General features: G+C 40.3%; 2 protein-coding genes across 5 annotated transcripts in view; both read right to left on the bottom strand.

The window, feature by feature from the left end:
• Positions 1 to 19,785, bottom strand: part of LOC143211764 (serine/threonine-protein phosphatase 4 regulatory subunit 1) — a 273,852-nt gene extending 254,067 nt beyond the window's left edge. The window contains exons 1-2 of the mRNA XM_076429715.1: positions 19,621 to 19,785; positions 19,496 to 19,537 (exon numbers count right to left, since the gene is read on the bottom strand). Of these exons, the coding sequence (XP_076285830.1) occupies positions 19,496 to 19,537; positions 19,621 to 19,627 (49 nt within the window). The 5' untranslated portion in view covers positions 19,628 to 19,785. The remainder of the gene's footprint in view (positions 1 to 19,495; positions 19,538 to 19,620) is intronic.
• Positions 19,786 to 19,951: 166 nt separating this feature from the next.
• LOC143211767 (RING finger and SPRY domain-containing protein 1) lies at positions 19,952 to 25,071 on the bottom strand. 4 transcript variants are annotated; one of them, XM_076429723.1, is made up of 12 exons: positions 24,976 to 25,048; positions 23,978 to 24,250; positions 23,283 to 23,899; positions 23,038 to 23,203; positions 22,773 to 22,955; positions 22,610 to 22,676; positions 22,212 to 22,352; positions 22,024 to 22,139; positions 21,768 to 21,911; positions 21,472 to 21,689; positions 21,131 to 21,391; positions 19,952 to 21,035 (listed from the first exon to the last, which is right to left on the bottom strand). In XM_076429723.1, the coding sequence occupies exons 3-12, from the start codon at positions 23,495 to 23,497 to the stop codon at positions 20,948 to 20,950; spliced, it is 1,599 nt and encodes a 532-aa protein (XP_076285838.1). In that variant the 5' UTR covers positions 23,498 to 23,899; positions 23,978 to 24,250; positions 24,976 to 25,048; the 3' UTR covers positions 19,952 to 20,947. The 4 variants fall into 4 exon arrangements, with proteins under 4 accessions (XP_076285838.1, XP_076285837.1, XP_076285839.1 ...); XM_076429722.1 differs by having other exon boundaries at positions 24,953 to 25,037; XM_076429724.1 differs by lacking the exon at positions 23,978 to 24,250 and having other exon boundaries at positions 23,283 to 23,394; positions 24,953 to 25,071.
• Between the last annotated feature and the right edge of the window lie 1,555 nt (positions 25,072 to 26,626).

A 26,626-nucleotide genomic window follows, 5' to 3' on the forward strand; every position in this document is an offset into this window, starting at 1 on the left:
GCGATCCGGCAGAATTTATATAGGCCTCGGACTGTTGAGAACCCTTTGGAAACTATTGATAAATCAGGAGTTATAGTTGAATCGAACACTCCACCAATTGTTCCACTATGAGGGAGTATCTGCTCTTCGAATCCTAAAAACAAGTAACTCGCGTCAATTTTCTTTAACCCCCTGCCGTATTTTGACGAGTGCCGGTGGCTATATTAGAAAAGATTGCAAGGAAAACGCATTTGAACGTGTGGAACTACGTTGATTTTAAACTATGAAATACATAATTTTGCAGGCATGTTGTTAAATACTACAAATTTTAGTTATTAAAGTTTCAGACAAGAATACTGTGTTAACACTATGCCTATCAGGCACTAAAAGCGACTAAAGTATATCCCACGAGAGAGTAACCCCGCGGAAAGACCAGTTTTCGTTCGTCTTTGCGCATCTTCGCCCTAATTGGTTCAACAAAGTGGGGAGTGGGTAGTAGAGTGAGAGATGATAGGCTAGCTACGCCCCCACCATCTTCTAAGCTACGCGAAAAAGGGTTACTCTCTCGTGGGATATACTTTAGTAAAACTCCAGTTTAAAATCATATTCATCCGGCTGAAAATTGATTTTACCCCATCTTAAAATCATTTTTATCCGGTTGAAAATTGATTTTACTATAGAAGCTAAAAAGTTAATAATCAAACAACGTTGCCATTTTATAAATAGACAAGATTTTTCATTTTTTTGTACGAAAAGTAGCTACATTCATATTGATTAAGATACTTCCCCACTTTTTTGTTTTCAACAACAGTAAATTTTTCAAAACACACTCTATAAAAAGATACACCTGATCCTCCGTTTACATGGTGAAAGCGTACCGAGAAAGAGAAGATCGTGTAAAACAAACCCATGCAAATACTAATTAGCAGAAATATATAAAACTTGATTTAAAGGATACAAACTGCACAAAAAGTAATTTAAAACATAGAAATGTATTCACTGAGGCATTTCATTTAATTATTGCAGTACATAATTATTATCGAATAAACATGAAATGTGTACTTGTGCAACTCTGAATACATCGTGTTAACCCGTTGCCGTATTTTAACGAGTCACTTTCGTTATGAAAATTTTAAACAAAGTCTACGAAATATGAATGTTACGCGTTTCTTTTTAAATGACATAAAGTTTGATTCGTTTGTAATTAATAGACTGCGGATCTTTATGCAAAATAAAACTTGCCTTCATCGATTGCAAGAAATAGAAACTAAATTGAATGTTGCTTCGTCCCTTGATGATTTTAATAGAGGAGAAATCACATACTGACATCTTCAATTTCAAAAGTTTTCCAACAAATTTGAATTTCATCTACTCAAATTTGCTATAAATGCATAAAAATCCGCAGTCTAGTAATTAATATTTAAGCATTGAAATAAATGTAGCCATACAAAAAATATAAATTTTCTTTTTAATCACTGTAACAGTAAAGAAAATGACACGGCAAGGGGTTAGCAGAAAAAAAAACAATGCGGCTTCGTATGTGTAATTTTAACGAAGAACAAGATTATCATTATAATTTAGTTATCGTCTTTACCGGTTTTTTTAATCCGTGAAAGATATAACAGGATGAGAAAGAAGCAATTTAAATTTTTTATTAACGGCAGAAAAAGAAGAGAATCTAATGCGAAAAAGTGAATACCCCATTAAGTTTTTTACGGAAGCAGCTCAAGAATAAAGATAATTTATCTACTAAGCCCTTGTTCAGACCCCCGAGTACCCACACAATGTAGATAAAGTGTAAATGAACTCTTCTATGAAACTGTGCCCGAGGTAAAAAAAATAATTGGAAACTTTATCAATCTGTAATTGTATTCTAACATATAAAAAGGAGTTGCATAAAATTTGTATAAAAGCTAATGTTGTATATAGAACGGAAATTAAAATATCCTTCACATTAACCCGAGTGTGATACGAGCGCTGGATAGTTAAATGTAATATGAAATAGTTAAGTAAATTTAAATAGCAGCTTAAAATTAGTACAACTTCGAAAATTTATACTTAAAGTGAGGTTTCAAATGATGAAAAATGCATACGTTGTGTACATTATCAATTTTACAAGTCTAGAATTTTAAAGGTCACTGTTTTTAGTCCATTTTGGAAAATCGGAAATGGAGATTTGAAACTGACTAGATCAAAGATGCGATAAAGCACTGTTATGTACATACTACTGAAGATGATACATGAACCCTTCGCATTCGAGTGATGACTCAGAGAGAGACACCATTAAAAATTGCTGTATCATTATACAAAATATTGATTACATTATTAAATTTATTGGTATCTAATCAATAACTAAACAGTTAAGTAATATTATACGAGGTATTACCTCTTGCACTCCTTTGTCGAGTGTGACTCGACATCAGAGAAAGACAAATGTAAAGGAAACGGGTTTTTATATGTATTTAGTTCTTCCTTTATTTATTTAATTTCTTATTTTTTAGTTGAAAACAAATATAAGTTCCACAAATATAAATTACAACAAAGTTTGAGCGCTATATTTAACATAATTAGTAAACAAAATTGTTAAAAATAAGTAGCAGTCAAGGAACTATCCTTTGAAGTAAATTTCAAATAGAACACTTGAAATAGTAGGGAATTGTTGGCAATAAAATTGAAAAATAATTCGGAGTGCAAACAGCTAATCAATTTCATATTCACAAAATGAATAAAATTATATAGAATGGAATTATTTTAGGTCGGAAGAAATGTTTAATTTTCGAGTTGAAATAGCTCCGCGTGAAAAGGGTTAACCCTTCGTCGCGTCGGCGAACCACGGGTCAATTCTGACCCAGAGCATTAACACTAACCGTACCACAACAACAATCGAGTTCGCATTTTTTATTTTCCAATTATTGAAATTATAGAAATGCAGCCATCAGAAATTATTCAGTAAATTTCCTTATTTAATCACGTATTAAATAAAAATCGTGCAAAATCTAAATAAGTTCAGTCTTATCATTTCTCTAAAACAATGTGTATCCGACACATTTTGTAGCCGGTACGGTTGGTGTTAAAATCGTTATTTCATTACTCAATTAGTAGCGACAAAATGGAATGAATGTTACATTGGTAACAACAAAAAGAAAAATGGATCTAAAAAGCTTCTCTGAAAAAGTTTGATCAAAGAAGTTGACAAATAAAGCTCTAAATAGTTGTACGCAAAAAAAATCCTGGAAACTCCTTGGACCATAAACTTTGAAAAATTATGAAATAATCGTGTGTAGCGATAACGTGTGAATAGGCTTCCGGTAGATAAAGGTATGAGCATATTTTCTGAAGCCGATGACTGTCTGAATACTTATGGACGGGGGTGTACGTTGATCGAGCGGCCGGTTGACCGTTGAAGCGTCAGATGTGAATACGAAGGAGAGCGGCGAAGAAAGAGGAGGAGAGAAGAGTAGGTCTAATTAAGAGACGTAAGTTTATTAAACTCCGGGCTTAAAATAGCGGGCGACACACTGCCCAGGAATGTAAGGACAGTCCGGTTTTATTGTCGGTCGGGCTCTAAGATTAATTCGCGGGGACTTTTCTAGAGTTTGCCCGTCAGGAAGCGTTCGGTGTCAGAGATCGAAACGGCAAATTTTAGGTGACCGGTTCCGATGATCCAAAAGCAGTATCCATTACCGGCGAAGTCAGTCGACCGCCTCGGTTATTCCGAAAAATTGGAGCAAGCTACGATCGATCCGGCCCGGCAAAATATATTTCCCATCGATGTAACGGACAGGTCGGACAACTCGCGCTGGGGAAAAAAAAAGGCTGAGTGGAGGCGTAAAAGTAAGACCGATCGATTACCGGCCGCCGTGTCTGGATTTAGGTTAACCGAAGGGCCGCGAAACGTAGCCGGTACGGGAAAAGAAGCGAGAGAAGCTGTCCGCGATAAAAACGACTCCGCTGAACTCTGTACGGGATATTCGCGCGAGCCTTCTCTATTATTCAGACACGGAGGCGTACAAGTTCCCCTACGCGGAGTAGATGATATTTCTGAAAACCGGGTCAGAAATCCTTGATAGGTCGTCTAAAGTTCCAGTCACGGAAACTTCTCCGTACTGTCAATCTACTACAGTTCAATGCCTTGGCATGCAGGAAAATATTGAATGCCTAACAATATTATAAACAATAAAATAATTTCGGATATTACTTAATTACTTCATAAACCTTTGTCGTGTGTCGTGCGAGGGAACGTACGCAGAGGCGGATTCGTTGATTTTCCAACATCTACTCCAGAAGATTAGGGTAAGAGAGAGATAGAGAAAATAAGACGGAGAGAGAGAGAGAGAGAGAGAGAGAGAGAGAGAGAGAGAGAGATGACGATCACGACGGTCAGGATTAAATATCTGTGGTTGAAAGAAAGAACGCCGCATGTCGCATACTTTCACTTTCGAGATATTGCCGTTTAAAGTTTCGATCATTAATTCTTGACACCGGACATCGGTAAAATTGCATTATTCTTTCGAGCCTTCCGAATTTGTTTTCACGATTTTTTTCTGGTAAATAATTCTTTCTGACATTTTAATAATAGCTGATGTTTTGGCAAATACGTAAAATCTAAACTGTACTAAAAAGCTGAATCAATGCATAAACTCAAATTTTTTGAAATTGTGGCACGCGGCGTTTTTCCTTATAACCACAGATATAACCACGGCTCGAGCTATTTATACAGATTAACTTGTTGGCAAGATAACGAAGGAGGAGATGGAGACAACGGCGCTAAATTGTCGCAACAATTGTGCGGGAACCAGCACATTCCAGGGACGAAATTTCTCGTCCCGCTTCGAGCTTTGACCTCGATCCCGTCTGCTCTGTCATCACTTGCCACTGATTAATCACCAAGGAAAAAGCTTTACGAATACGTGAAATGAGGTTCGACGCGCACGGGGTTGATCGAGTCTCTTTGGTCCATTCTTCGCTTGGACGCCAGCGACGTACTTGCTTCGAATCAGCGGAGTATCTTAACTCGTTCACTGGTAAATTGTATAGGGTGTCCCAAAAATGTCATACTTCCTTCAAAAAAGCGATTCCTGAAATCATCTGAAGTAACTTTTTCCTCTGCGAAAATGTTCTACGCGGCTTTGTTACCGGGTTATTCACGAAAAACGCGGACCAATCAGAGTGCGGCTACAGTGGGCAGATCCCGGTTCGGCCAATGTTAACGCCATGCTCAGTGGGACCTCTGTAGCCGCGCACCAATTGGTTCGTGTTTTTCATTAATAACTCCTTAACAAAGCCGCGCACAATATTTTCGCGAAAAGGAAAACGTTACTTCAAAAGAACCTAGGAATCATCCCATTCAGATAGACAAGAACAGGTGTGGGCTTAGCTCGTACATTAAACGGCCGGGAGAAATGCGAAGAGCGGGGCCCCGGCAGCTCCACATACGAGCCTACAGATGTGGGAGGAAAGGGCATAAGTCCTGGGTGATGGTTTTTTTAGTGGGGGATCCGGCCATCCGATCCCCTGATTACAATTCTTTCACTACGTCTCGACAAAAGAAAAAAGTAACAAGAATCTAATTATTACAAGTCCTCTTCTATACAATTTTCTTGCAAACATTTTTTGATGTAGTAGTTTACAAGTAATTCAAGACAGTGTTAGGTACTCGCCTTATAAAATGCAAATGCATGGAGGTCTTATAATTCACTACCTTCCTTTAAGTGCCACATTAAAAATTTAGCACGTCGACGCTACGTACCATTTTTTAAATCTTCTTCCTCTCTCTGCTTTATGTATATGATACCGACTAAAAATTTAATATGAACCGAATAGAGAGACGCCTGTGAAATTAACAAACTTGCATTGCTTCAAATAATTATATTACATAATTCGTTAATGGTGAGAGTAGAAAGTGTCAATACAGCTGTCTGTAAACATGTTCACTTTAAGTCAGCAGAAAATGTTTTCCCTTTTTAGGATGACCTGAATAATTGAGGATGTCGATGTATGATTTCTCTATTAAAATCATTAAGGGAAGAAATAACGTTCAATTTAGTATGTATTTCTTGCAATCGGTGCAGACAATTTTTATTTTGCATGGAGATCTAGTTGTCAAACTTCAAATAAGTAGTAATTTTCGAAGTATTCATAATAATTTGATCACTCTCTCTCTCTCTCTCTCTCTCCCTCTCTCTATGAGAGAACTGTGTCAATTCGGCACAAGGAGCGGATGAAAGTTAAGGGTCCGAGGTGGAGCATTAAGCTTGAAAGGTGTTAGAGAGAAGTAAGGCGTCCTAGACGGAGGAGTTCAGAAGCCATTACGAGTGGACCGTAAACATGGCAAGTTTTCAGAACAGGCTCAGCAATTTTCTAGAAAACGGAACGTACGGTTTTGCGTTGGATTTCTTCTATTAGAATCTAGAAGCGTGGATCTGATAGCGAGGGTTCCGGATGGGTGAGCGGTAATCAAGGATTACCCAACACGTTGGAATAATTTCATTATCGCCGAACGGTGGTGGCCAGGCAACTGCGTATGCCTGACGATACCATTCTCCCCAGGGGAACGCCGAGGCGTCTGGAATTTTATTTACACTGCGCACCCACATGTGGGATGCACATATACGAGCGGCACACTGACGACACGTGCCTAAAAAAGAGGCGAAGAATGCCAGGCTCGTCCATTGAGAAGCTACTTTCCACATTTACACGCTGTGCCTAATCGGACAACCGGCACCGAGAGAAGGAAACGACAAAAGGCGACTCGGATCGAGTCTAGATTGAGTCTTGTCTGAGTCGTATTTGAGTCGAGTTTGAGTCAAGTTGAGTCGTGTGCAGCCTCCGTGGCATCAAAGATTAGGTGTGTTTCTGAAGAAGGAACAACGTGCGACTTAAAGGACTCTCGTTTCCAGGATTGCAAGGGTGCGGGATGCGCCTTCTCATTTCTCCATAACGCAAAGATGGGGTTTTTCGGTAGTCAAGAGCGCTAGAAATATGTATATGAAACTAGTTTTGAAGGACACAAACTGGACGAAAAGTAATTCAAAACATAGAAATGCATTCGCTGAAGCATTTTATTTAACGTTGAATAAATATAAAATCGTGTAATTCTGTAACTCTGAATAAATCATGTTAACCTTTCCGATCCGAAGGACGTACGGTGTATGTCCTGATGCGACATGATGAAGTTTTATGATTCTACGATACATATTCTGAAAAAACGGTGTTATTATATACTTAATATCTTACTCAATCATTTTTCGATTTTTATTTATAAATCTTTATTTTATTTAGAAATATAAAGATATGAAATCTCAATGCGCGAAAACTGTGTTGGAAAAAAGTGCGTTGTCGGCCTTGCGAGGGGACAGACTGCGTACCTCCGTCGGGTCGGAAGGGTTAATGGAAAAAGGAAGGTTAAGTGTATATAGCTCATGTCATTTTTAGTATTTTTTTCTTGGAAGAAATAACGTATATGTGTACTTCGAATACCCGTAAATATGTATGAGCTAAACTGTAATAGTTCCTCTGAAAAAAATTCCTAAATACTGATAATAAAATGGCATTCAAAATCAAAGACCTTCTTTGAGGGGTTAATAAATACACACATGATGATTTCTTTTTAAAATGGTTTCCAATGTTCAATTTTGTGAACCAATGTTCAATTTTGCTCCTCACTAAATGTTTCATACTGAATTTCTTAAGTGAGGCATTTAGTGGATCATCTGATGTCGCAAGATTCAAATGTTCCAATCCTCATTTTTACGAAAGCTTAGTTATCTAAGGTTAAGGAAGGAGGAGGGGGCGAGAGAGAGAGAGAGAACGAAGAAGGTGGAGAGAAGCGAGGGCGACGAGGAGAAAGGTGTTTCGATACATCCTTGGTCGTTATCTCCTCCTCCCCGAAGGCATCTGATAGCACGCCAGCTGTACGCGGTGGTTCTACGTACGCGGCACCATCGGTACTTTCACGTTGCATTCATGACGGCCGTCCATTCTGCCCGGCCGGATTTGATTAATGAGGAGCATCAAGCGGTTCTTTCAATAAACCTCGCGTTATCGGCACGCGTTATCAGCCACGATTCGGCCGGCTAGTGGATCGTCCCGTTCACCGATTCTGTGTCTCCAGCACGCTCGCTTGATACCTCGGATCGGCGTACGTGAGCCACTGGTCCTTTCGTGGCTCGCAAAAGTCACGTATACAGTGTAATAATTATGCGACCCGGTATCGGTAACCATACACTGGAATGACGAAACTTTGAAACGCGGCGAAGAACGGCGCGAATCGAACGTACACCGGCGCGGGAAATGCTGCGCCGAGTAACTTCCGGTTCTCCGTCGAAGACGTATTCGTCAGGAGATTTTGATAAACACTTCGTATAAAATGTAGAATAATGCAAATTATGCCTAGAGAACATAAAACTAGGACTTTTGAGGACGATCGCGGCCTAGATTGATCTTTCATGTAGCACTTTTGACTACTTAGAAACCCCATCTTTGCATTATTGAGAAATGAGAAAGCACAACCCGGACCCTTGCAATCCTGGAGAATCAAGCCTACTCCCTTAAGGGCGAACACGCCGAATTCACAGGATGATCAATTGCCAAGGAAGACGCACCTGAACGTCCGTACGACGCAGCGTTTTAAATGGTTCTTGACGATCGTTAGCCAGTTTGCGTGAGAGACAGGTAGAAACTGGAGATTCCAGTGGTGAAAGGGATTGAGGTTAGAAACGATACAGAAAATGAATGTCGCCGCCGCCTCTCACGGATTTTACAGGACTCGACGGTTTCAGTCAGATAAAGGCTGCCAGGCTGGCTGTATACCTTTGATCCGTATCCCTTTGAAGGGCGGCTGAATGGACGGAGGCGGGGTGGCACTTTAGTTTCACAGTGGTTGTCCCAGTGCCCTTGTATGCGCGGTAGAAAAATTAGCTAGATTGTTTTTTTCCTCTCGTTCCCTCTTGGTGTCTCACCCCCGCAACCCCTACCTACCGGCGGGTTCTCTCCGGCCGAAAGCGAACCGGAGGGCCGCGTCGGTTTTCATCGAACGTTGGGCCAAGGCCGGAGTTGTCGGAGGAACGGAATAAATGGGGGAGGAGGGCAGGGGGGGCGGGAGGAAGAGAGAGTTTACACCGAGCTTTTCCGTTTCCAAGAGGTATATCCATCGATCCCTCTCGCGAACGAGTTTTCTAACCCAATCAAAACTTTTCCCCGGTGTCCTGATAGACTCTCCTCAAAGGGTTATCCCGATATTTCCGCGATCGAGCAAGAAAATGTCCACCGCGCGATCACCTCGGGACGGAAACGCGCACACGGCCCGAGAAAAGTCGGTGAACAAGAAAATCCTGTCCGGGAGTAGGCTCGGGCCTTCTACGTCCCGCGGAACATCCGCGCTACACGTTTAAGGGGAAAATCTCTCGGTCGTTACCGATACCTCGAAACAATGCCTGGGAACGGGCACGCCGCGACCAAAGAAGTGAACAGCGCCGCGCGAGAACGTCATCGAAGATGTCACTGGAGAAGATGTCCTTCCCGGAGGTCGGTCCACGTGATGGAACGCGGAAGCGGCCGCAACCACGAACACCGCCGTTCCCGCAAACACCGGCGTTTTTCCCCGCGTTTCTACGATTTCCGACGATTTTCACGGTTGCTTGCGAACCGGGCGCAACGACGACGCGGATTCACGAGCGGCAAAAACGCGCGCCGCGCTTCGGCCGGACAATCGCTTCCGGGGGAGATCAAATCTCGTAATTCGTTCTGATCGATAAATCCGAGAGACGAAGGGGTGGTGGACTCTGGCAGCTTTCTACACGAATTGTTCCTGTCGGATCCGGGGATCGATTCCCCGGGACTGGGTCGTTCATCAAATTCATCGGCGATGCTCGTCGCGGGAAAACGTTTTTAATTAGCTGGGACTGCGCGAATCCGGGGAAAAGGAACGCGACGAATAACCGGGGAAAAGAAGGGAAAAGTTCAACTCGTTATCCGCTACGATAAGAGGCAGGGTTCGAGGGGAGTCGAAGCCGATGGAGAAAGGAAATCGATACGGAGGAAGAGAGAGAAAGGTTGAAGATGAAAGTAGAGAGAGAGAGAGGGAGAGAGAGAAGAAGAAGCAGACACTCGCGCTCGTTTCTCCTTGCTCTTTAGTCACGGCCTCGTCTTTATGAATGGGTTCGCTCGTGGCTTACGAGGAATCGTACTATCTCTACTCTCTACTACCACTACTTTCTCGCTCTCTGCCTCTCTCTCTCTTTCTTCCTTTCTCTCCTCCGCTCTCTTTCCCATCCTCTAACGGGGTGTCAGACACCGTCCTTCTCGGAGGGAGGGTTACTGCAAACCCTTACACAGAGCCAGCGACAATGGAAGGCGGCCTGCGAATCGATCGTATTACCTCGCAACCGCCACCGCGTCCGGCGTTGTCGTCGTCACTGCCGGCGTCTTTCTCCCTTTCCCTCTCTCTCGCTCTTCCTTTCTTCCTTTCTCCCTCTCTTTTTTCGCGAAAATTGTAACGGTTACGAAACCCGGGGAACGGGAAGAATCCGTCGCGATATCAAATCTCGATTCAGCGGATTCGAAAATTTATCTTCATCCCCCGCTTCCTGTCGCGCACGGGATACGCGAATCGGTCCGCGATGCAATCGACGGTGAGTGAAAAATTACGAATAGGGAATCGACGCCAAGGGTAAAAGGATCGTCCGGGATCGTTCGAAACGGACTCAATCTGCCCACGGGATTGCCGGTCCGTTTTTTCACGAAGCCGGCGAGCCGGAATATCGCGCGGGACGAGCGGAGTGCGTTCCCCTCGACAGGGCGCGGCTGATTCTCGATCGCGCTTCAGCATCGCGACGGGAAGACGCGAAGAAGACGAAGGCGAAGACGCCGCGCCACACGGAGAGGGGCCGAAGGCCGAAGAGTAGGCGGGTGGTGGTGGCGCGTCGCGTCGGGGAGCGGTCGAGGCAAGGGCTGCTTTTATCATTCGTATCGCGGACCTGTTCCGGATCTCCGAAGACTTTAAAGTCCTCCGGTGGTCTGTCCGGGTTTCTGTAACGTGGGCTGGCACGGGGGCACGGCGGGAAGAAGACAGAGTAACGTTCCCGCGCGCACACACACACGAACACGAAGCAGAATAAGAAGTCGAGGGGGGACGGCGAAGAGGAGGCTCCGCTGGTTGCGAGCGGAGACGAGGGAGGTCTCGACGGTATTCGAGGAATGTCATGTAATAATCGGGCCGCCATTCGAGCGTCCGTTTCGACGACAGGCGGCGCCACCGCTCGGCTCGGCTCGGCTCGTCTTGTCTTTTGACGCTGCCGCTGGGACGCCGGGGATGAAAACTTATAGGCTCGTTCCACGAGCGCGAGCAATCCTCCGATAACGAACTCTCCGGGATGAATTGAGTTGAAAGCTTTACGGGATTGGATGATTTTGGAAATGCTCCATCCCCTTAATCGCTGACGGTTCAGCAACGTTTTAACTTATTGGATCGGGAACGAAGACAGCGTCGAGCTAGCTTCTGCTCAGCCGATGATTATCGCTTGGAGAAGTATGTTTTAAAACGTGCCAATGGAAACCAACCCTGGCACTGCTCAGTCTGCCGACCAGTCCAGACATAACAAAAAAGTCAGCTCGGAGTACATGATCCGACAGCCACAATGGACTAAACGTTTTCCAACCCCTTCGAAATTAGACGGGACGACCGATTTACGACACCCTGACAACAAGTACCATCACGCTCGCGGGAATCACAATAATAACGCAAGAATCGTTAACGAGATGCAGCATCTTCGACTAAAGAGCATCAGGAGAGGATATTCCTGTTCCTCGGTGACCTTTGACTACGCTCTCTCGTCCGACGGAAGAGAACGAGAGGGACAGAGAGAGAGAGAGAGAGAGAGAGAGAGAGAGAGAGAGAGAGAGAGAGAGAGATGGAAATGGGGGGGGGTACGTCGGGCACTTGAAGCAGAGACAGGTCGGTACCGGCATGAACCGACGCCAATCCTTCGCCGCATCCGGTCTTGGGATTCGATTCACGCAAGCCGGAGAATGTGCTCTCGTAGCCTCGAATGCGAATTTAATAAAGAGAATAAATCATTTTAATGTAACGCGCCGGCACGTTGCTGCGGAACGAAGGGGTGACGAAGCTAAGGGGGTAGAGAAATTCAACGGCGCGGGGCGGTTAGCGTGGAGGGGGTTGGAGAACGGTAGGAAAAAAAACCGGTATTTTTGCGTCGAGCACGAAGGGGTGCATTTCGTTGCGATTATAAAAGCCAGGCAACCCCCGGTGTGTCTAGACGACGTGGCCTCCTATCAAAAACAGACCACCGAACTGAAAAGGCTGAAAGGGCAAGGAACTCCTCACAATGCCAAGAAATTAAAGTTTCTCTGTATATCCACCTATACTCGTACTATGCCTCTTCCTCTACCCTGTTCTCTGTCTCTCTCTCTTTCTTTTTTTCGATCCGTCTACTGCTCCTATCCTTTTACTCCTCGCCCATCGTCGATGTCGCGCGCAGGAGAGGAGACGAGAAGAAGAAAGGAAAAACGAAGAAGGAGAGAAAAAGATCACTTTGCCGATAAACGCAAACAGAATGGGGAGCAACATACGCGCCGGTTAAAGAGACAGGCTGCTGCACTCTTTTCTTCGCGGCGAATGTTTCGCAAGGACTCGCAGGACTCGTAACCTGTTGATGTTCGATCGATCAACGACTGTGCGTCGATAATCCACCAGACGGTACTCCACATTCGCAAGAGCCCGTCGATCTTGTGGTTACGGATAGTAAAATGTCCTCGTCGAATATGTATCCTCGCTTTGTATTACCATTATCGCTATATGTAGTGAATCTTCTTAATGAACGACTAAATCATCCCTTGCTCTCTATTGTCGTCCATGTGTAATCGCTCCAAAATGGCAAAGCATTAGAGAAGAGGCTCCCAAACTTATTTGGCCTACCACCTACTTTTCAGATAAAAAGATACTCAGCGCCCCCCTGAAAAGCAACTTTCTTTAAGGGGGTAGACTCGTTTCCAGGATTGCAAGGGTGCGGGTTGCGTTTTCTCGTTTTTCACTAGTGAAAAGCGCTAGATGAAAGATCAATCTAGGCCACGATCGCCCTCAAAAGTTCTGTTTTTGCGTTTACTAGGAATACTTTGCGTTACTCGGCAGCATGTAGCTGTCGCAGCTTTATGAAAATAGCAACATGCGCAGCTGTATGCTTTCGAATAATGCAAATTACGCCTCGTAAACGTAAAAATAGGCCTTTTCAGGTGGAGTCCTTTTATCTAGCGCTTTTAACTATTGAAAAACCTGTTCTTTGCATTATCGAGAAACGAGAAGGCGCATCCCGCACCCTTGCAATCCTGGAAACGAGTCTACACCCTTAAGTGAACAAATAAAGAAAGTTTCGTTATTTTATATATTATATATACCGCCCTCTTCAAACATTCCAGCGCCCATGTGGAAAGCACTTTAGAAAGCACTGCACTAGAGCAACCGGACACTCCATCAAAGCACCTAAGATCAGTTGCGTAAATAGTTAAGAAATTTCTCAACGATTCTAAAGAAAGTGGCGGAACTATTAGGATTTTACAAAACCCCACTATTGGGGAGCCAGGATAATTTGCGTGCGCCCAATGATAAGATTCAGTCTGAGCCGTTAATGTTGAATAATTCTGTACATTTCTCATGTTTTATAAGTCGTTAAGCTTTTTCCGTTCCCCGCGGAGATATAAGCGTCGCAGGCAATTCCTCCCACGACGCGACGCGGCACACGTAAAGTACCAAATAAAGCGTATTTCCCCTTCTTTCGGCGCCTTGAGGACGCGGGCCCGCTGATATTAATAATCTCTCCTCTATCGAGGGTGAATAAATTACTTCTGCATCTGCATAGCCGTTCAGGATTGGAAAGTGATTAATTTTCGTTTTCCTCGAACGGCCAGAAATCGGCGGTGGCAGATGCTTATCGGCGGCCTCGCGCAGGTTCCTTTTACGTGAGTAATCCTTTACGATTCATGGCTCGCGTATCCTATTTGATGACGTGCAAAAGCAGCACGTGACGCACCGCTTCCTGATTCATACTTCCGACTCGACTCGATCCGACTCGACACGATCGTCAATTTAACGGGCGTCGAAGTTTTTTACGAGTCCCACGCCACACGATCTTGCCCAATCTCGCCCGATTTCCACCCTGTCCCGTATCCGCAGAGGGATCGTCTGTTCGCCGTTCAGGAAGAACCGTGGTTTGATACTCGTTCGAAAGTCGGCTACCGGAGCATCTCTCGTTTCGATCGACTCCGTTGGTCCACTCGATCGAAGCAAGTTCGGCGAAATTTTCGGAGTCCGACATATGGCCGCGGGAGCCACGGTAAACGATAGTAATCAGTCCCGATTATGCAAATTATTCGGTGACTGGCTGTGACAGCTAGCGGGCCGGACGTTTCTAGGGTATCAATGAATCGTTCTTTTGATCCGCGCAACAATACCGAAGGTATTTACCGCTCGCCTCGCAATCCTTGACCGGCTACAACGAAGTTCTGGCCTCGCGGGGACAATTTCAGCAGATCGAATTCGTTGTATTACGACACTCCTCGATTATAAACATCGCGCGACGAACGTGGAATTACCGATAGGTAGTAGTGACACGTTGAATTGTGGGACTCGTCACTTTCAATCAGAACGCGTCGCGCTTCTGCTATTAGCGAGCTGAATACGGGGTGGCACGAATAACTTGAGAACAATTGGGGAAAGCGCAAACACTACATTTTACGATAAAAAAAAATGTGTATACGACCGTTACACGAATAAACACTTGATTCAAGGATTTAGTTTATCGTCGAGGGGAGCATGAACTGTACTCGACAACACTATTACTAGACTGCGGATCTTTATGCAACATAAAAATTGTCTGCATCGATTTGCAAGAAATAGAAACTACATTGAATGTTATTTCTTCCCTTAATGGTTTTAATAGAGGAGACATCATATATTGACATCTTCAATTTTTAAAAGGTTTCAACAATTTCAATTTCATGTACTCAATTCTGCTATAAATATTATACCATATATGATATTGCTATCGTTCCAGTCTATGCCCTGGAGTATTTAGTCTACATTTAGTCCTACAAATCGTCAATTTCTACCGTTTCTTGCGTTCAGGATTGGAATCTACGAAAAATTGTTGAAGATATTTAAATATGACACGAGGTGATCCTCTTTTATCTTAAATAAGAAGTAAACGCGTTGCACGAATGACTTCGTAAGATTCATACACGTGGATATTAGAGATCCCGATTTCCGAATTTTAATTTGTATTACCTTTTAGGATACAGTTACTACAGTGGCCGAAATAATGATAGGTTCACTAGCCGCATCGGCTGATTTTCTGCTTCTACTTTTATTTTCGTTTTCGGAAGTGCACTGTGGCATTTCTTTTTATTTCGCAAGAATGTGTTCTACACATTGTGTAAGCAGTCAGTCGACTATCAACAGTATTAGTGTAAAGATGTACCTGTTTCAAAAATTCTTTGAAAATTATCGAGTACGAGATACGAAATAGTCTTAGGTTCACGGAGAAATATTTAAAAATTACTATATTGATAAAGCAATTTTTTGAACGTTTTTGTGTGGTAAATACACAGATTTATGAAGTTTAAGAATTATAAAAAATATTTTATGTTCGTTTAATATTATTAGAGCATAATGACACGGGGAAATCGTTAAATGATAACGAAAAGGCCCAAATTATTGCTTACCACAATACGAGTCTCTCTAACACAGAAAGTGCAAGAAGATTGAAAGGCTCATTAAATGTCGTAAACAATTTTTTAAAATTAAAAGAAAAATACGGCAGTAAAAAATCTACAGGTCGTCAAAAAAAATTAACACATAGGAACAAAGGTAAAATTTTTCAAAAATCACGGCAAAATATGCTTAATGCCTCTAAAATAAAAATGAAATTATATTTGCCAGTTGGTATTCGATGTGTACAGCAAGTTGTGAGATCGAGTGGGACACAAATATTCTAAAAAAGCGAAAAAACCTCCGCTAACTAAATTCCACAAGGTGGAGAAATTAAAGTTAGCAGAATATCATATGTCATGGACCGAAAAGTGGAAGACTGTTAATTTTATTAGATTGAATATATAATAATAAATCAAATCAAAAACACTGCATTAAACACACCATTATGTCAACAAATTGAAGTGAACCTATCATTATTTCGGCCACTATATGTGTACGTAAATACACGTGTGTTATTAATTGAAAAGAAAATTGAGCATTTCTTCCGACCTAGAATATATCCATTCCCTATGATTTTTTAAATTATATGGATATAAAATTGGTACGATACTAAAATAGTAAATGTTTAGTAATTGATTAGATTCCGACATATTTAATAATGTAAACAATATTTTGAATAATGGTACAGCAATTTTTAGTGGCGTCTCTCTCTCTCAGAGTCACCATTCGAGTGTTAAATATTAATACACATTGAAAACCACGATCTCTAGTGAATACATTCAGTTATGTTTTTATCTTTACTGTATTTTGATCAACTCTTTACACCAAATCTCTCTACAAAGACGGTGCAGTTAAATAATAATGAAGCAGTTAAACTTCGTCAGGGTTGAAAATAAAAGAAAAATAATGCATCAGGCTTCGTTAAAGTGTTTATTTTATTGATCCTTTTGTTGAGCTCCATAATCCAATCATTATACAAAATCATACTTAATATGTTTTGGTTTTAAAACAGTGGAATCTGACTAAAATCGCAAGCGAAACGAAACTGACTAGTAGGGATTCAGTATCGGGATCTATGCGATTTAAATCGCGCGCCATTGCTTCGAGAATCAAACGGCAAGAGACCGAACGATTTTCTATCTACATAGTCACGGTGGGAAATATAAGCGAACCAAGCTGATAAACGACCTCTGGAATGTTAGATAAAACCGACTAGTGCCAACTACGAGTTAGTTAGCAGCAACAGTTGGCGTGGGTGTTTGTATGCTGTGGATCGAGAAAGAAAGGTGGATGTCCTGTACCGGCGAAACAGTGACTTTTGTCAGTCCCTTGGGATCCGCCATGAAAGAATAGCAAGCATTCTTACGTGTTTCCTTTTTCTACGACATTCAAATCTTATCCTTAATGAACAGTTGATAAATCGATCAATTATCGAAATATGCGTATCATGCGACACTCATTATACTTTACTATCTCAATTCTCGATTAAGCTGACACAAACGGCGTAACATTCATTCAATCAAGTAGCTGGTATCATCATGTATAAACCTTTCTAAACGACGAACGAAATTTATTCTTTCGTCAATGAATTGATTTGACATCGAAGGTTCCCGCCATTTTCAAAATATAGAACAGAGAAAAACAATCGACATTGGACAGATTTTCTAACGGCACACAAACGAAAAAAAAACAAAATAAATAAACGTAGTATTGACAACCATTGTTATTTATTTTTTGGATTTCCCGAACGAATCGATCAAATTTCCATAAAAATCTGTGGGAAATCGATGATCGGATTTTATGCATTTATGACAAAAATGAGTAGCTGTAATTTATACATTAAAAACATTAGAAGAATTTGAAAATATTTTTGTATTATTTTCTCTATCAATTATATATATTAAGAAAGAAAATAAATCTCTATTTCATTCCAATTAGTTGCAATTCTGCTAGAAAATTTTTATTTTGCTGTCTACCGATCTCAAATCTGACATAAATTATTCAAAAGTCGCGTGCGATAGGATCGCATTTTTGTTCAACTTTTGAAGCACTACTTGAATATCACTGCAGTATTGTCATTCTTACAAACTATAATTAACGATTGTTATTGCATCCCCATCCTGAATAGAAGGGTTTTATGTTACCCACGGCCAATAATTTTATATGCACCGATCCAGTAAGAATGTTGAAAAGTTCTCGTGCGAATCCGTGTCGGCACTCATAATCTGATTCCGTTTTGTGTACGACAGATGGCACTAGTAAATAAATGGAAGTCGAAGGATCAGTAACCCCGATGGGGGAATAACCGCGCATTAACTCTTTGTTTACTTGAACCCTCTGCAATACTTTCACTATACCCGATTTCATCGATTTTACGTTTCTGCGTCTAATTTGCATACACGCCGTTGAGGTTAGGAGCCGAATGGAGCGGCAATCTAGTCTAATGTTGGCAAACCAATCTTTCCAACAAAATAATACTATCGTTAAAAGTTTGATACAATACTTGATACAATCCTCGAGTGCCTGTTGTACTCGTATCAATATAAACTTAGGAACAAAAGCATTGTCACACACACCTGGCTTTTAATTATAAAAACGCATATAAATTAAAGATAAAGCTCGATACGTATTGGGATAATATTTTGTCCTAATCGTAACTACTGGATCTACAATTTTAGGATATCACAACAAATTTTATATTGATTAATTACTACACAGCGGATCTTTATGCAAAACAAACACTTTCTACCCGAATTGCAACAAACTGGAGTGAAATAGAAATTTATTTTCATTCTTAATATGGTCAATCGGTTGGTAATAATGTAACAGTATTTTTAAATTCTCCCAATGTTCTAACTGTTTTAAATTACACCAACTCATTTCTGTCATAAATGCATAAAATCCGCTGTCTATTAATTACAAAATTAAAAGAAGCAGTTATCGCGGAAACAAAAGTATCGACACATTTATAAATGTATAGTATATTATTATTAATTTGTACAGCTAATATTTCGTGTGCAGTCCCTTATTGTTTACAACCACTTTCGATTTATCTGGCATGGAATGCGCTAATTTATGTAAAATTTGTTTGTTTGGTCCGGTAATTATGAAAAAGCTTAACCTAGTGTCGTGCTTTTTCTTTCATTTATAAGAGTTTGTATAATTGAAAGCCGGGTGTGCCCAATACTTTTGTTCGTAACTGTACGTTGACAGGTTCGAATCTCTTTTACGTTAGCAAGATAATAAGTTCATGTAGAGTGACCGCGTGCCATTGGTCATACATCGAAAAGCCTGCGTGAACCCGTAGACGAAATTCGCGTGGAACGACGAGGAAAGAGAAACAATGCGTGAAGACGCAAAAGCGACCGCGTGCCCTTTTTATGTTTTCTTCTCTTTTTTTTGCAGGTTGTGGTCGAGGTAAACACAGCACGGCACGTTTCGTGGCGCCCCCTAACTGATAAAACGCCATCGAAACACTCTCGTCTCGTGTCTCTCGCTCGCGCGTGTGAGAATCACGGCATGACATACGGCTCGCAGTCAAAACGAAACGTGACACCCGCTGAAAGGTGTCGGAACTACGCTGTCAGGGATAGGCATTGGAATTGATAAGCCGATATAACCTCAAAAGTAGACGAGATAAGGCGTACTTAAAGGAGCGTGAGTTTACGACCACGCCACCGCCACGCACGCCAGACACTGGCATGCTTCGATGGTGGGGCCACCGTGCCGAACGGCCGATCCCTTCCGCGAACGTTTCGAAACCATCAAAAATGTATTTCCATTGTCAGTACTCACCATCGTCTGAGTTGACCAGGTCTTTGTGGATGTCGGACATATCTGAAACCCACAAACACCACGGGTTAGCTGAAAATCCCTCGTGTTTTCAGGCAGCCTCGTTCGATCCACAGGCACTCACTCACCCGCCATGTTGTAACAAACTGCAACGCGCCCCGTGGCCACGCGTTTAACTTTTCTGTATCGAGAGATCGTTTCCTTAACACTGTCCGCCGTGATATCGATATTGCCAATTTTAATTCTCGTTTCAACGGCTCTTTGAAACGGGAGCACTGGAAATGACCGTTCCGCGAAACCGTCTGTATCTAATTAACGCGCAAATTACAATTACGGAAGAGTAACTAACTTCCTACAACGAAGACATGCTCTGACCTGAGATTTAAAATTGCATACACGATATGTAGTACAGTCTTCGGATTTATTTTTTCAAATTTCAAACTGCTCTTGCGTAATACCGAAATTCATGATGATTATATTGTTGTGATTAACGTTTTTTGGAACGACAGTACGAAAAAATATAGGGCAGTATGTGATTTATACATTTAATACATAAATAGTATCCTAACATTTAGGATAGGTTGTTATGAATCAAAATCAACAAAGTTCTTAAAAAGGTTTTGCAAAGTTATACATATGATAGCGTTTGATGTCTTCACAAGAATTTGATTGGAGCTGATATGTATATACGTACTATATGTATGTATACATATATACATATATTCTCTTCTTTTTTAAGTATACTACAAGATATCAGTATTTTGCAGTTCCCTAAAAGATAAATCTTATTTTATAGCGCAAATTTAATTACTTGCTTGTCAGTGTTGACAAGTACAGTTAACAAGTAATGCAGACTTTCATAATTTAAGAGAGAAGAACCTCAAGTTCATGGACAAAATATTTTCTACGCATTTGTGAGCCAGTCACAAATATCAAATTGGAAATATACAACGTACAGTGGTAGCAATTTGAATGTAAATTGCAAATATGTTTTCTCAATATCTACAATGTAAAAAAAATATTTTAATTTCATTTTTATTATGTTACTTTTGATGTCTAATTAAATGCAAATCGTGTATAGGCAGAACTTAAAGAAAATAGATCGCACAGCTGGCAGACGTACGACAATATTTTTCTCCGCGGTGTGAATTTGCAGTATGTTAATTTATATATTACATTTATATAGCCAAAAGTATATATAACGTTCTCGATACACCTTATAAATGTGATGCGTTTAAATGCAACTGTGCTTTCTGTGACCAATGTGAAGTCCTTCTCTTGATTTAAAATACTGTATTGTAAGAAAACGAATGCACAGAATAATATAATGATATCCAGTACATGATGCACCAGGTGTGTTGTTGCTGTGATTATCTTGCGACAGTTCCTGAGAATTGTGTAATATGTAAAAGATAGTGGAAGAGTATTAAAAAATGCTGGTACACTAAAGTGGTGTCATGTATTATCGAGAACTACTTCTTCGATTGTAGCCCTGCACATTGGACACTCTACAAGTTGAACCGAACACATTTGGCAAAACCCTCTGAAAGAATTTATGTTCATATTTTATGTCGAGAATATACTACTAGACAAAATAACATTTCAGTTACATTTATAGTCACACGTATCTATAATTACCTGTGATTGCATGGTAATAATCTTACTGAAGCTCTTTGGTCAAAACACAATGTACACGAGTCTTCTCTAACGCTAAGTTTTCTCAGTTGGTCTAAGTAAATATGTCTAGGAAGCACAACCTTATCCTCTGGTTTTAAAGAAGCATAATCATTGAACTTTTTGTATTCACGATCAGTAGGAGGATATTTGAATGGAACATTTCCAAAATTAAAAAGACATTGTTGGAATGACATAAAACTGGCCGCAGCGAAAAATCCGGATCTAAAATGTTCATAACATGCACCGTAAGTTCATTTATTTTTACGTAAAGAAATCGTTATAATAAGAAAACATTTGCATACCTTACTGTTTTGAAAACTTGAACACATGGTTTTAACTGCACGCCGTTTATAGAAAATACTATTTCTAATTTGTTCAAGTCTAGCAGACAACCCAGAACATCACCAGCTTTCCAAGATGGTCTATCGTGATATTTTTCGCTCTTTGCATTGTACCAAATCAATCTACGACAACCATCATAGGCCAAAGAAAATTCATCGTCACCTATGCCGTACCCCTCCTAAAGTGAGAATGTACATTGAAAGAAAACACTTTCTACATAGGTTTTACATATGTACACCTGACTATAAAATCTTACATGATTTAAAAATGTGCTATCCTTTGTAGCCCAACCAATTTGCATTACTCCTGCAGTTATTAGAAGTGTTTCATAGTACCAAGTGCCAGAATCCACTTGAAACGTACATCTTACGCTTTCAAATGAGTATGCATCGCATCGAGCCTAAAATAGCCATAATAGACAATAGTAACGAATTATAATACAAATTAAATTTTTCTGATAAGACATATGGTCTTGATAAGATCAATACATATATTGTATTGATTCAACTCACTTCTAAACCGTTAGGCGATATCTTCAGGTACTCGCTTACATCCTTTGTGTTTAACATAACATTAATGCCAGACACATCAACCGAATCATGAGAATATTTCCTACCTTCCATCAAAACTAAAATAATCAAATTATTTTTTATATTCTCTTTCATATTATCATATACAATACAAGTTTATAAATACTTACATAAGTTATCTAAACACCACTGTGCACAAAATCCTACTTGCCTGCGCACATAATGCGTTTCTGTTACCCATTTTTCCAATTCTAAGAGTGGATTAGGTTTTTCTGCCATTAAACGTTTTTTAATAGTAACTTTATTTTCACCTGTCAAAATATAAAAATCATTTTACTCAAAATAACTTAATATATGTGTTCGCAGTATTATAAAACCAGGAGTGTGCGGCGGGAGAACCCGAAATATCGGGATCATGACAGGTACCCGAAAATTTCGAGATTCTCGAAATAATCGGGATTCTTGAAACAATTTATTCTTTTCGGGAACCCGACCTGACCATCGGATTCCCGATATTCGGTTTCCTGCACACCCCTAATTATAAATAGCAGTCAATTATAGCACTCACTTGTCTGTGCAAATTTTTCCAAAGCTATTAACGAAAATAATACCATGTAAGGATCGATATCTTCCCTCTAAAATGATATGAAAATTTAAAATATACAAACATTCATAAAATACATCTTAATAATGTTTTGATATACATAATAAAGTTTGTATGACAAACTTACAATAATTGAGACAAGATAATCTAAGGTTACATCGGATAGAATTGCAATACTGCTAGGACCAGCCAATTTTTCAGCTATACAACCCAGCACCACACAAATATTACGTTGTTGAGTTGCAGTGGTTTGTACATTTCCAAGTTTTTGATAAAATTGAAACATACGTGATAATCTTAGAACCGATTCCTGTAAGATTAAACTAATCTTCGTAACGTGTCCAGATGTAAGAGATAATTAAGAAAGATGGAATAAAAAAGTGCAAACATACCTTTGTTGGCAATGGACAATCATCCAAGAGAAGAGTAATAACCGAAGGGCCTAATGGGTTATGCATGGGAATAACATTAACCATTGAATTAATTACTTGTATCCACCCATCTTCCTTATCAGCAATTATGTGTAGCTTTAACATTGCAGGTGGTGGTTCTTGCTCGCTACATAGACAAACATTATACAGTAGCGGTTACACATATGAACATTTACATAGATTAATTGTTAACACGTAATACTCACTTATCAACAAGAGAACCAATCACTGCTAATGTTTCAAGTACCAATTTGTCGATATTAGCAGAATTTGGAAAATTAAAAGCTGCAGATGTTACACTACCAGACGCAGCTGTGCCTACATTTGATTCAGAAAATACAGTACTTTCAGCTTCCGCATGATTCTGTCCGTTAAATACCTCATGTTCTTCTGGCGTATCTTTACCCAAACAATTGCCCATTCCCACAATTTATAAGAATACTTTTAAAGGCTTTCTATCACATATGTTTTCTAAGTGATATTCACACAATTAAATGACATGTGTACTAATAAATATTACAACCAATGTAATAAAAACCAATTTCCATTTAAAACCAATGATGCTATGTACACAAATTTACATTTACATATATCTCAATAGACATCTAGTCTAAAAAGAAATATTAATTTTGGTTGCTGAACATAGTAAAATTATACCACATAAAATCATGTTGCCTCATCAGAATTAATTAAAATTTTTATTTACATTCTTGTGCGTTCGTTCACTGCTTTTAAATACATGGATAAATACTATTTAAACAAAAATATATAACATATGAAACTCAGTTTACAATTACAGTTGTTATTAGTTACAAGCGCATATCTGAAAGAGAGAATGAAAGTTTATTTAGTAATCATTTTTTCAATAATTTTCTGGGTCATATATTTGATTGTTACATACTTGTTTCAGAACTGTCATTTGGTTATGTTTTTATGAAAGCCGAACCATTCCATTTAATTCTTCATATATCTTCGCGAACTATATTCTTTGTACAACAGATTGGAAAATCGTAATCATATTACTCTTTTATCAATCGAATACGGATTCTGACGTTTTAGCACACTTTGACTCGTATCTTTTAGGTTATGTTCTTGATAATCTTCAAAACAGTAATCTCAGCATAACAGGATACACGTACTATAGTATGCCACCTTTCACGTGAAGTGATCAATTCTAAATCATACATAAGATAAACCTTCATACGTCAGCACTCTTTTTATAAATATTTTAATACTTGTTTCGTTTAGTTTATTTGTGCATTGAATATTATATATTGAGTACATTTTATAATCATAAATTCGATTTCGATCGAAAGAAATTTTAATCGAACTACAGCTAGCAATCTTACAAATACAGATGACATACATTCAATACATTACATATATATAGAAGTATTTAAAAAATGACTGATAAGAATAGCTTGGATACATATTCTTTGCAGATCCTGAATGTTACAAGTCTGTAAAACAAAATTTACGTTTTCTACAAGAATGTCATAAAAATGTTTGTTATAAATTATAAATAATCGTATACATTTAAATAAGAAAATACATTTTTATTGATATTGTTTACTTTCTTCTTATGTGCTCTTAAACGAAACAAATTGATAATATTATGAGTGGCGTTTTATAGCAAAAATAATGAAAACTATATTTAACAAACTTCATTTTTATGTGCGCATATATATATATAGGTATAGTCTTCGCATGAAGATCAATGAAGATATCGTAAGCCGTAAGCAATCAATAGTTATTATTCAATGAATAAAAATACCATTATTATATCATAAGTATATTTATTCGAAGTATATGGCCATATTGGAGAATAATATGCGTTAAAACGGTAATATGTATTCATATAGTTAAAATTACTGACTGTTCGCGGTCTGTTTACTGTACCGATAGTGGAGATAGTTGACCAAGACCACCCGTGACCAAACCAACCAAGGCCAAGCCCAGCCAAGCCATCGACTCATCGACCAAATACTGCGAACAATAACTTATCAGTGTTCCGATATGGTGCATCTTTTCTCGCGCATGCGCGGCGATTTCAGCCTCAGTAAAGTTAGATTATCGCTAAAATGGGGTACTTTGAGCACCCCATAGAATTTTAAAAAATTGATATGATTTGATTCTGAAAAATAAATGTATAACATGTGTATTTCTGTATATTTTGTAACTCGTAGGACATGTTCTGGAGTTTTTTTGTCCGGAACAGATTGTTTCGGTACACTCCCGCTGACTCCCGCCAATATAACTGCCTCAGGGCTGTAACAGGCTGTAACCGCTCTGCTACCAGTGCTACCTCATCATCCCTGTTACGTCGCAGTGTGGTGGGATTAGGGGATTTATAGGGTTCGGGTGCCCGTGGAGCGTTAATCTGCTCGTGGAAGGTTTTCAGAACAAACTCTTAGCAAGAAGATGCAGCGAAAAATAGACTTTATTTAATAGTGAAACGTTGTTGACTCTAAGATCTCAGACAAGAATCTGCCAGTGATGCCGAAATCGTGGTACTGTGGTACTAAGCCGTGGTACGAGACCCCCCCACTATGACCTACCGTTGCCCCTACTGGTCTCCTCCAACTCGCTCGCGCGCTACACTCACCAACGTACCTCTCATATCCTAGGAGAGGTACGTTGGTGAGTGTAGCGCGCGAGCGAGTTGGAGGAGGCCAGTAGGGGCAACGGTAGGTCATAGTGGGGGGGTCTCGTACCACGGCTTAGTACCACAGTACCACGATTTCGGCATCACTGGAATCTGCTCGTATCTTCGTGTATCTGCCTCGTATTTTTCTCGTCCTGAAGTTTTCTCCTTCCAGGTTCCTTTTCCTTAGCCAATAGGAAAATTCGGATCTTCCAGCTGGACGTTGATTCGTCGGGTGGCTCGTCCTCGGTTGCAGCTCGATGGTGATTGGTGGTGGAGGTGCCTCAATAGCGCGCGCACGAGAGTGGGGTACGCGCGAGGGTGAAAGCCCGCCAAAACAACGGTCGTGGGACCGAGCGAGAGAGAGGTCCGAGGGAGTCCCAAGAGGTCCTTGACTGTGAATTTACGACTTCCTGTCCTCGACCGATTCTAGACTTCGACTGTCTCTTTATGCGAAATTGGAGAACTCCTCCAAGAGGTTACGTGACTTTACCCAAATTCCTCGATTAGTCTCGCCCATCTGGTTTCGTCAAGGATCTCTGTGGAAGCCCCTTGTTTCCCTTACTTATTCTAAGCCTAAGCTATCGTGCCTGAATAAAATATATGTATATGAAATATACGGTTTTGAAACATTACGTTTTATATTCAAATTTCCCTCTCAGCGCCATTAATCGAACATACAGGGCAGTAGCGCTATTCGCGGCTATGTTCGCGTGATCAACGGGTCACGCTTAGAGATGGCGTTCAAAATCACTCACGGTGATTTATCACAGTGATCGCAAAATCACGATCACGCTCGTGATTATTTCACGATCACGACTGTGATTTTAACTTTTTTATCTCGAGTCATAGTACTTCTTCATGTTTGAGTTAAAAAACGACTTTGATCCTAACCCTAACTTTTTT

This window comes from Lasioglossum baleicum, chromosome 9, assembly GCF_051020765.1.
Source record: "Lasioglossum baleicum chromosome 9, iyLasBale1, whole genome shotgun sequence".
Classification (NCBI taxonomy): Eukaryota; Metazoa; Arthropoda; class Insecta; order Hymenoptera; family Halictidae; genus Lasioglossum; species Lasioglossum baleicum.

Bases quoted from the DNA above. Each gene is read 5' to 3' on its own strand.
- LOC143211767 (XM_076429723.1), bottom strand. From the start codon at position 23,497: ATGGGCAATTGTTTGGGTAAAGATACGCCAGAAGAACATGAGGTATTT. The intron at 21,912-22,023 runs GTGAGTTGAATC...TGGCTATTTTAG, and splicing joins TATCGCCTAACGGTTTAGAA to GCTCGATGCGATGCATACTC. The intron at 21,690-21,767 runs GTAAGATTTTAT...TTCTCACTTTAG, and splicing joins ATAGCACATTTTTAAATCAT to GAGGGGTACGGCATAGGTGA.